General features: G+C 23.7%; 1 protein-coding gene across 1 annotated transcript; it reads left to right on the top strand.

Moving 5' to 3' along the window:
- The first annotated feature begins 8104 nt into the window (after positions 1-8104).
- On the top strand, positions 8105-11458 carry LOC113873512 (heat stress transcription factor B-3-like). The gene is made up of 2 exons (XM_027511661.1): positions 8105-8350; positions 11003-11458. The coding sequence occupies exons 1-2, from the start codon at positions 8105-8107 to the stop codon at positions 11456-11458; spliced, it is 702 nt and encodes a 233-aa protein (XP_027367462.1).
- Positions 11459-11737: the final 279 nt, after the last annotated feature.

Here is an 11737-nt window from a genome sequence, read left to right as displayed (position 1 = left end):
CGATACTATTTTTCTTTACAGTAGCAATAGTAAAATATTTATTTACAAGTATCTATACCTTTGAGTTTATAGAAAGATTACAATTATTAACTTGAGCTTTTTAATTATAAATATCAATATCAATTAGCTTATAAAAAATGCAAATATTAATTATATGAATGTAAATAAATATTTTTATTATTAATATATGGAATAAGATTTATTTTTAAAGTTAATTCCTTTTAATAATTATTTATTTGCAAATTTTAGAAAATCTAACTATAAAATTTAAATTCTATAACTAAAATTAAAAAATAATATATATTTATGGGAATAATTTAAAATATACATTTATTATTAATATATTCCATAATATATATATATATAGTTAAAAAAATACATCATTTTATTTTCTAAAATTTGATTTAAAATAATTATACAATGTTGAAAGGTAAAAAAATAAAATGATAAAAAAATTAATGCAGATAATAAAATTAATTGTTGAAAAATTTTAAAAATTAAAGAAAATTTCCTATGATAATTATTGTGGAAACACATTAATATTATTATAGATAAGTATAGCTAACTTGATTGATAAGAACGAGTATTTACTATAAAATTAAATCTTAAAATAATAACAAAAAAATTTCCTGAGATCAAATTCAATATCTGTATAAGTTGGATTAATAATTTTTTAATTATACTATTAAATAATTTTTAAATTGTATTATTTTATTTTAAATTTATCCATTAGATATATTATAAGTTTTTATTTATATTTATAAAACTTTAAATTAATCTAAAATTATTTAATATTTTATTCATATATATTAAATTTAATATAATATATAATTTTAAAATATATACAAATAATAATTTCTTTTTAGATTCTTATAGTTGTTTAATTAAAAAATATGCACAATAAATAAAGTAATATATAATTATAATTCAATAATTATATCAGCAAAAATAATATTTTGTATAAAATTATTAATATTATTTGATTATTGATATTACTTACACTTATATAATTTAATATTTAACAAAATATTTAATAATAAAAACCTTTAATCTTGTGTTTATATTTAATAACATCTACAAATTGTGTGAGCTAAGAGTATTTCTATTACAAATATCATATACTTTTACTTCATTTGTTTTACATTATTATAATTTTTAATAAATTTTTAGAAATTTATCTCTTGATACATTAAAAAAAATATAATATTTGTATATTAAACCTGAATACTTTATTCATAGTATTCATTTAGTTTAATATTTGTATGTTTAATTATAATATTTACATTTAGATTTATCAAAGATGAGAAGTAAGTATTTAAAAAGTTAGGTTATTTATGATTTGAAATATGAAATGTTTGATTGATGGCAAAAAAAATAAAATTTTGAGTATAAAAAGATAAAAAAAAAAAAAGAAAAAGGAAGAAGTGTTGGAGATAAGTTTAGAAATTTTTTTAAAAAAATAATGAACAATAATAATAGTATATATGACATAAAATGATAAAAATTTTTAGCAGAGTTAAATTTTTAATGAAAAATGACCTATTTAAAATTTTTGTAAAATTTAAGAAATTAAAAAAATAGAGGATGAAAATATTAATTTTGTCTATTAATAATAAATATTATATTAAATAAATTGATAAGTTTTGAAATAATATAAATTAATATTGAAGTAAAATAAAAAATATTTAATGTTAAGAAAATTATTTGGCATGATAGAAAAAAACAATCTCCTACAAGTACACCTATTTTAAAAAATCACTAAAAATATTTTATTTAAGAATTAATAGTCAGTAATTATATTCATACTTTAAACAATTCTATAAATTTGAAAAATAATAATATTATAATTATTAATAATAAGTATTATATCATAATAAATAAAATTAAAGATAAATGCATGTCATGAAGGAAAATAAAATGTTAGTTTGTACTCTAATAAATTTTTATTATTTCTATTTAGTTACTAGATGAAGACACATTAATCTATATTTACATGAGCCAATTCTCTTAAGGATGGCGTTATGTTAAATTTTATAGATCATTTCAACTCCTTGCATTTTAAAATTAATCAATTTGTTTAGTCTTTCTACAATTTATTGTGAATGTTCTACTCTTCTCATTATTCAAATGTCATATAATATAATGTAAATAGAAGTACTTCTTATTGCTTGGTCAAATTTAATTAGACTTGATCACGTGTTGAGGAGTTGGAGTCTAAACAACTATGCATCAATTAAACAACTAAAGGGTATTTTTTTTAAGAATTGAGTGGCTATTTATCTCATTTGGTTACATTAATAAAAGTGCTATTCTTTTATTATTTCTTTTTCATTTACGAAAAACTTACTATTAGTGTCAATTCATGCACCTTATTAGTTTTTTTTATATGTACGATTCTATTTGTGTGTTTTTATTGGTAGTTTTAGTTAATGTACCTTTAAGATGTTTTTTTTCCGTTTATGAAAAAACTTATCACACATGCCTTTCTATATATATATATATATAAATGAAACTCTTCTAATCATTATAAAAAAAATACTCTAGTCCTTTATTAAAAAAAAAAAAGAAGCATAATAAGCATGTTAAAAAGAGATATAATGTACAAAGTGGTGGGTCTATATTTACAAAAGAACATGTTAAAAAAAATGATACTACACTTTATCTAAGTATTATTATATAATAAAGTTTATACTTTTACATTTATTTCATATTTTTTATTAAATAAAAAAACATATTTTGAACTTTACCAGTAACTTTTCATAAGCCTAAGGAAAAGGTAAATAGATTGTTGAGTAAAGAATAAGAAAATATCATTATATTATTCAAGTTAAATTATGTTGTAAATATAAATTTTATTTTTTCAAAAATGTCAAAATCAAATTGCTGAGAGAAAATCTTCAAAGTAAAAACACCCAACAAAAGGTGTTTAAGCCGTGAAACCTTCTTTTATCTCTATGAATGGTGTATTATAAGAGAAAAGTTATTTAATTGATTTTTACATTTCAAGCTCTTGTTACTGAATTTCAAAAACAAAATGTTGAATAAGAAATTTTAAAGAAAAAAATAGAAGAATAAAAACAAAAATTATAAAGACTCACGTTGCATTATAGTACAACATCAGTGTTTGCACCTATAGAGGAAAATAATAATAACAACATTCAAGAAATAGGTGAAGAAGATATAAAATATCGTAATAACTCATTCCCTTAATTGATCTTATTTTAAACTTATTAGTTATCACTTTTCATTTTTTGTGGTTATATTTTTAATTTAATATTGTGATTTGTATAGTAAATTGTATTATCATTTGAATACCTACGTGACTATATTACATTTAATTAAATTTTCAGGATTTTAAAATATGATATTTTGCATTGTACAAAATATTTATAGGAATTGTTAAATCTAGAAGAAAAATTAAAAATGATTGTATTAAATTTAGAAACGAGATTAAAGATGAAATTTAAGACAAAATTTATATTTTTTAAGGATGAAATAACTTCCTATTAAAAGATAGATATAAAAACATAAATATGTAAATATGATGATGATCAACATCTAATTGAAGCATGATGATCAAGCGAATTATACTTTACAACCTAAAATAGCTTTCATATTCTTCATGGGTAAAAACACTAATATAGAAGTAATCTTATCTCATGCTCCTTTACTATTCTTGTTTCTTCTACATTTTTTGCTATAAAACAAAGTATCATTACAATTGCAATACCTGTAATAAAATTCTTAAATTCCTTTGACTGTACTATTGTGCATTATTGTAGATCATGGGTTGTAACATAGGAAATACACTTTTTTCCTTGATGGCAATTGCTACTACTATTTTGGCCGCTTCTAGTTTTGCTATTAGCATCCTTTTAACTTTGCCTCTCTTAGTCATGTACATAAAATTTCTCTTTTGACAAGGGCAGTGGGCTAACCAAACAATTCAAGATCCCTATGATTGTCATTGACAAACCAGGGTCTAATGACAGGGGTGAGTTCACCAATCTTTTTATAACCATTTTTTTTTATATAATTGTAGTCATCCATTCTTACTATTTTCACAAATCATATACGATTTTTCTTGTAAAAAATTAATGTCTTTTTAGAAAAGATGATTTTACTGATTTCTTTGTTTCAACATCTTTTTCTAACTTTAAACTTTCTTAATTCTGGTTCTTGACTCAAAATGTGAACTTGTACCTTTTGTATTCTCTCCTTTTCCTTTATGATGACAATCAAAGAAGGTCTAGTAAAAATAAAAGCTTAAAGACATTGAGAAGATTTTAAAAAACAATGACAATGGTAAAGATAAAGAGGATAAAGAGAAATTTAAAGAAAATAGTTGTTGTCCTATTTGAAAGTAGACCTAATTCAAAGTTAAGAACTCAAGATAATTAATTATATATGATTAAAAAATTTGGACTCCAATGGGTTTCATTAGAATTTAATTATTATGTTTAGTTTAATTATTTTAATGTTAGTTATTAATTACTTTAAGATTTTATTTAGGATGAAAAAACACATTGTTTTATTCGGTTTATTTGGATTTGGGTTTGTTAGCACAAGAAGCCCATTATGATTATATTTGTATTGTATTGGTTTATGAGCATTAGACATATATAAGTTCTTATAAATACACTTTTAATTAGTTTTAAATGTAATTTGAAATTAAACACTCTTTTTGAGAGCATGTGACTTTAGGTTCTTAAGTGAATTAATTTTCTTTGATCTTATTAAGAGGCCGATACTCTTGTGGCAGTTGTTTCTTTATTTTATCAATTTTACGATTGTGGCACCATCTTCTTTATTTCTATTTTTATTTTTATTATTATTTTTTATTGTTAAAGATTTAGCAAGTGTACCAAGTTTTTTATGTAATATAAAAATAAGGTTGTCATACCCACAAGAATTGATAGATATATCAATAATTTTTATTATTATATATAAAATTCTTAATTAAAAGCATGTAAGTATTTGTAATTTGGTTATCAATTAAACTTGTAATTATCTAGAACACAAACTAAATTTTAGTGAAAAAAGGGTTATGAGTTGGGTTAGGATTGAATTTCATTATTCTTTTCCTTTTTGATGATCAAATAATTAAGTACAAATATATAAACGTAGATGCACTCTTTCAATGCAGCTGTTTAGTGTCCCTAGCAAATTAATAAATTCGTATTTTCAAATTTTTAATAAAATATTATTTCACAACAAAAATAACACAGCAAACTTAACGATAAACGTCACTTCCCTCGTTCAAGGAAAAGAGAATTGTGTTTTCACCTGTTATCTTACTTAGGGGTAGTAGTGTTCACATTCGTCGTTCAATTTTGTTGTGATGCGTTTTATGATGCCCAAGGGAACTAAACTCCAAATAGGTGGTTGTTGGGGTTTTATACTATTATTTAATCATTAATTGATATTTAAATTAAAATGATTAATTCTTACAATAATTATATTTAAAATCATTTCTAATTAATTATAATATAATTTTATATGTATATCAAATAAATTAATAAATTAAAATCATATATATTTAAAATAAATGTAAGTCTTTAAATAAAAATAAATATATAAGATTGAAATATAAAAATAGAAATAATTATTATTATTTATTTAAATAAGCTAACTTGTTAAGTAAAAACTTACGGACACACATTAATAATATAACGTACGTCTTCCAATATACACCATAGAAGTTTTATTTTTCACAACATCATAGAGTTAGTTATATCAATAGAAGTTTTATTTTTCATATTCAAAATTTAAAATCAAAATCAATTGGCATATATTTTTCTCTTATCTTAATTAACTTCACTAACTTCTTACATAATTATCTTATAATATGCTCACCTTTTATTTATAGCAAAATTTTGAAACATAAAATGTTTAGTAAATATTATTTTAATGAATTTGTTAGTCTAAAATTAAAAAAAAAAAAGTTAGTCATAACTTTATGAGTTTTGTTAATCTTATCTTTTAGAGTTGAAAATAAGCAACTAATAATAATAAAATTTATTAAAAAGAGAAGTATTTATTATATTTTTATAACTTTAATACAATAATTATGTACTTTTTTCATAAAAAGTTTCTATTTATGGATGCTTAAACTCAGCCTTAAGCCTTAAGAGTTATGGTTAACAAAACCTTAATTTTTTATCCAAAATAAAATAAAAAAAAGTTAGTCACCTGCATTCCCATAACTTTATAATTTCCAAGACATTTATTACTAACTTGACCGTAGTTTTCAATTTTCTCATCCAAATTTGATTCATGACAAGTTACTATGGTCATTGTGATTCTAAATTGTTAATATAACATTTGTTCACAACCCTTTATTGAGGAGGTTAATTTCAACTCAAAAATATTTCAACATTTTACACAATAAGATGTTCTTCATTGGAGTATCTAAAACTATTATCTATTAACATATTTCTAAATTATAAGGGATTTAATCTTTAAATTTTGTTTGGGAGTTAGTTTTTGAAAGTAAAAGAAGGAGAAAACTTTCATAACATTTATCTTTGTTTAAGACTTTTTAAATGAGAAATGAAAGTTTATAAATCATTCAAAATATTTTTAATTTTATATTTGTAAGTTCTCTTAATTTTGAAGATTTTATATTTATCATTATTCGTTTTTCTCTTTCTCCTTTCTTCTCTTACCTTTTAAACTGTTAAACAAAATTGTAAGTAATATAAAACTCTTGCGAGAAAAGGACAATTTTGCACTCTTTATCATCTATAAAAAAATTCTCAAAATTTCACATATTTTTTTTAAAAATTAAACTTGCTTGTCACTTACCAACAAACATAAGTAAATAGTTAACCTTTGACAAAGTTGCAAAATTAACTTAATGAAAGTATGCCCAAAATAGTACTAATTAATTGCAATAAGGGGAAAAAAGAAGAAAATTAATAGCACTCATTTGCGTTGGCACGCGCGTGTAGTACAACAGTCAGTTTCAATGGAAGAAATTTTAAATGAGGAATAACGCAAAAGTCTAATAAAGTCGCTTCTTCCGTAGAAAACCTCAAAGCTTTTATAGATTACAATGTTGGAACAAATCAAACTCAACTACAAGAGAAACCCTTCGATGGAGGAATTTGTTCTTAAGATATTGAAATAATCATATAGAAAGCTTCAGCATACCTAAACCACTTAAACTAACTTCATTTCCCTATAAAATATCTGTTTTTATCAACATACCCATCGAAAACACTTACCCACTAAATTAATCTCAACTAAGTTATGATATGCTATCAACATAATGAAAATTTATTGCAATACTTGCATATAAATTGATAATTTAACTTTACGTATAAAAAAATATCAAATTGTTAAAATCACAATCATAAATTTAAATTATTATAATTTTAACTTCATCTTATGAAGGAATAGTTTTGATTCATGTGAACTTCACCAACCCTGCTAGCGTCTCTTTTAATTTTCAACTCACTAGTGTTCAAACAATTTGATATCCTATTTTATTGGGTTTTCATCATTTTGATTCAGATGTAGCAATCAAATTAGTCAAGTTATATGCGACCTTGTCGAGTTTAAATTATTTATTGACTTATGCGACATATTGACTAACAATACAGGAAATCTTGTTGTGCTATAAGCAAAACTAATAGAGTAAAATGCATTGTGACTATTATTTTATGTTACTTTGTGGTACAATTTTTTTATATCCATAGGCTATAAATAATAACTCTCAATCCTAAACCACATAATATAATCAATATCGAATAATTATTAAGTTGGAAAGGAATATATAGGACATGTCATGAAACGTATGATTATATAAAGAGGGGTAGGCTTAGTGAATACGTTTCAACTATTTCTTCATCAAGAGAGAAAGGCGAACAAGGAAAAGCTCTTGCATTTCTCATGAACAGTGGAGCAGTGTTGGGATTGGGAGTTCTTAACCGCTCTTCCTCTCTTCAGCCTCTGAATATTTTTAATCACTACCACCCCAATATTCTCCTTCTTGTATCTCCTCTGAAATCAAACTCTTAGACAACAAACCAAAGCATTCGCATAGGGGAAACACCAAACTACAAAAAGGGATTATAGAAAGAAGAAAAGGGTTGAGATTATGCAAATGGAGGGGGAAAATGATAGAGAGTTGTTGGAATATGTAAGGAAACCCAATACTCCACCACCGTTTTTGTTGAAGACCTATATGTTGGTCGAAGATCCTTCCACCAATGATGTTGTGTCGTGGAATGGTGATGGGACAACGTTCGTGGTGTTGCAACCGGTGGAGTTTGCACGTGATCTACTCCCAACTCTCTTCAAGCATAGCAACTTCTCTAGCTTCGTTCGGCAGCTAAATACCTATGTACGTATATTGATTTATGAATACATAGCATATGTTTTTATGGTATGTTAATTATAAATAGTAATAATTTTAGCTACGTAAAGGGTTACTTACAAATAACTGATGGATGAATTGGATAAAACTGAAACGAAGGTAGCTATCCATGTTTGGTGAATAAGTTGATCACTGTAGAAGTTTTTATCATAAGAAAAAAAAAAGATTAGTTTTGCTTTCATGAGTTCTTGATGATGGAAACGTGTTAACTTCATTGTTTGACCTGATTAGGATTTAGTATCTTTAAAAATGGATGAAAATTTTGATTTGAGAACCATTCATTATATATATATATATATATACGAAGAAAGATCTTCTTACATCAGTATAAGTCTAAAAATTTTTAGATATAATTTAAACTACTTTTTATTTAATTTAAATCTAACGGATTATAATTTATTATTTTATTAATTATTAGATTTAAATTAAATAAAAAATTTAAATTAAGTGTAAGAGTTTTTAGACTTATACTTGTGTAAGAAGATCATATATATATATATATAAAATGGATGGCAAATATAGAATTTATATATCCGAATCAGTTTGAAAAATAATTATACAAAATTTCAAAATTGGTAGACCAATAAAGATCAAAATAAATTTTTCGAAAATAGAATGACGCCCGTAATTTTACCCAAAGAAAGTAGAGCATTTAGAAATTTCTAATCTCGTTATTATTTCAATTGCACTATTATATTCAATAGCTAACGATCAAGTTTTTCTGATAAATTTAGTGCTGGTTTAGTTAATACTTAGAATCAAGTTTTTATATATTATGGTACCCATTTTAATATAAATATTTTTGTTAAAATTATTTTATATACATTTTTAATTACATTTAACATTAATTTTATTAAAATTAATTTTACTCAAACTAAAAAAAAGGCACTAAGTATATCTTTTCATTTTTCATTCGAAAATAAGCGTCTAAGTAATATTAACAAGTAATCAAATCAAATAAAGGATCAATCTACATATTTGAGTGTTTAGAAATTCCACCAATCTTAATATGGGTGGGGTGTGTGATCATTAGAGATATTACACTCTCTTCATTCTTATAACCTTGTTTAACAAATATTTAAAATATAATTTCAAGCTCTAGGGATAATTGATTTGGTACACCAGTCATTAAAGAAAGTTGTTACCCCAAATTCAACTGATAACCTTTACTTTATAATTATAACTCAACATATTACCCATACCAACCAATTGAGTTATGCTAGTTGGAGTCAAGATGTACATTAAAGTTAGCATCTAGTTTGACTACTACCTAACAATTTTTTAAACTTTTGCTATTGACCGCTCATCTTTTCTAATTTGTTCATGGCTATTAAGTTATTGTTTCTGACACTGATTGAGTGATCAATATTTTGCCAGCGTTCTTGTTTGTTGGTTAAATCACTACAAAAATAAAAATCTCATATACTAATAATTTGTATAGAATTATTCTCTATTAATATAATCTTTATTTAACTAAATTTAATTATTAGTATAAACATTAAATATATATTAACAATATGATACATTAATTATACTAATAAATAATTTTAGTATTATAAAAATTAATATATGTTAAAAATATTATTTGTGTCTATTAATAAATACTCTACATAGTTCTATTTATAAAAAATAACTATAGTTATTTTTTTTTATTAAATATAAAAGCTCTTTCTGTACCGTTATTTATTCTAAAATTTATAGTAACAATATACACATAATATAGTAAATTTTTATTTAAAGTCATAAAATTTGATATAATTCAATGCATTAGCACTATTAAATGCTATAATTTTTAATAAAAATCTACAATATAACCTTTTATTGTATAGAATATTGCACAAGTTAAAAAAATTATTTATTGATCTAATATATAGAATATTAATTTAATAATTTAGTACTATAAGTATGTTTAAAATATATTATAAATTTATAATATATGATTTTGTTATTAATCTTGGTGAATTAATTATTTGTTTTAAGAAACGGAAAGAGCAATAAATTTTAATTATTTTTTTTATTTTAAACAAGTTTTTGTTAGTGTTAGAAAAAGATGGATGGAGTATGTGTATTAGAGATAATAAAATGCAGTGTAGTGGCTACCTGACCTAAACTCGAGCATCAATAAACAACGCAACGAATTGAGAAGCTTCTTTAGTGAAAAATAGAAAACATTGACAACCTATAGTATTGTAATTAATTGATAACAAACTTATCAACAATAATCATGAGTAGGATTTAATGTATATGAATAGTAAAAAAGCGAACAAAATGATTTGGTGTCAGCTATCTAATATTCTTAAGCATCCCTACCAAATCAATATTAACTAAAAGCCAAATTAATAACCGAATTAATATCATCTTTTAGTCATTCAAATAACAAAAGTGAATTAACTTTTTGCTTGCAAGGAGAACCCATTTTCATGTATAAGTTAGAGCCTTTTAGCCATGTAAGAGCATCACATCCTTTTTTATTTCTTATTAAAATAAAACTCTAATTTTAATTGATAAATAAGAAAAACAACGCACCAAGAAAACAATCGTACAAAATTTTCCCTTCGTTAGCTCCTAAAATGACATGCAACCACTCATTCATTATTATTACATTGCACACATAAATAGGGCTTTCGTAAAGTTGCAACAAATAGATGGGAGTTTTGCAACGAACGATTTAGGAAAGGTGAGAAGGACCTGCTATGCGAGATTCGGCGTAGAAAAGCTTGGGCCAGCAAGCAACAACAACCCACTATTGCACCAAACCAAGCCACACCCCAACAAGATTCTGATGACGATCACAGGTCCTCATCAGCCTCTTCGTGTTCGGGTTATGCCACTCTTGTAGACGAAAACAAGCGACTCAAGAAGCAGAATATGGTGTTGAACTCAGAGCTAAGAATCATGAAGAGGAAGTGTAGGGAACTGCTTGATTTGGTGGTCGAGTATACACATGCAAAAGAAGACGTGGAAGATGAGAGACCCATGTTATTTGGGGTGAGACTCCATCAAGGAGAGAAAGAGTTGAAGAAGAAGAGAGCTGAAATATGTGAAAGCACAAGCACTTTGCTATCCCAGTCATAATATATACATACACAAGTAAGCATAAGTTGATACTAATCTTAAAACTTGTATACATAACTTTTTATTTTATAAATGTTAAATTAACTAATTTAACCATTACTTTAAAGATTTTTTTTATTAAGTAAATTAATTTTATAAAATTTTAAAGCAAAATCAATTTTCACTTCATTATATTACTTTATTTTAATATATTATATATTTGTAAAATATAAATAAATATTAACTTTTGAATAACAATCATACAAATATTTAAATTGTGTCAAATTTAATATATATAAT

Source organism: Abrus precatorius, unplaced genomic scaffold, assembly GCF_003935025.1.
Source record: "Abrus precatorius isolate BTA unplaced genomic scaffold, Abrus_2018 Scaffold7, whole genome shotgun sequence".
Lineage (NCBI taxonomy): Eukaryota > Viridiplantae > Streptophyta > Magnoliopsida > Fabales > Fabaceae > Abrus > Abrus precatorius.
Note: the sequence above shows the minus strand (reverse complement) of the source record. Positions and strands in the feature narration are given on the sequence as shown.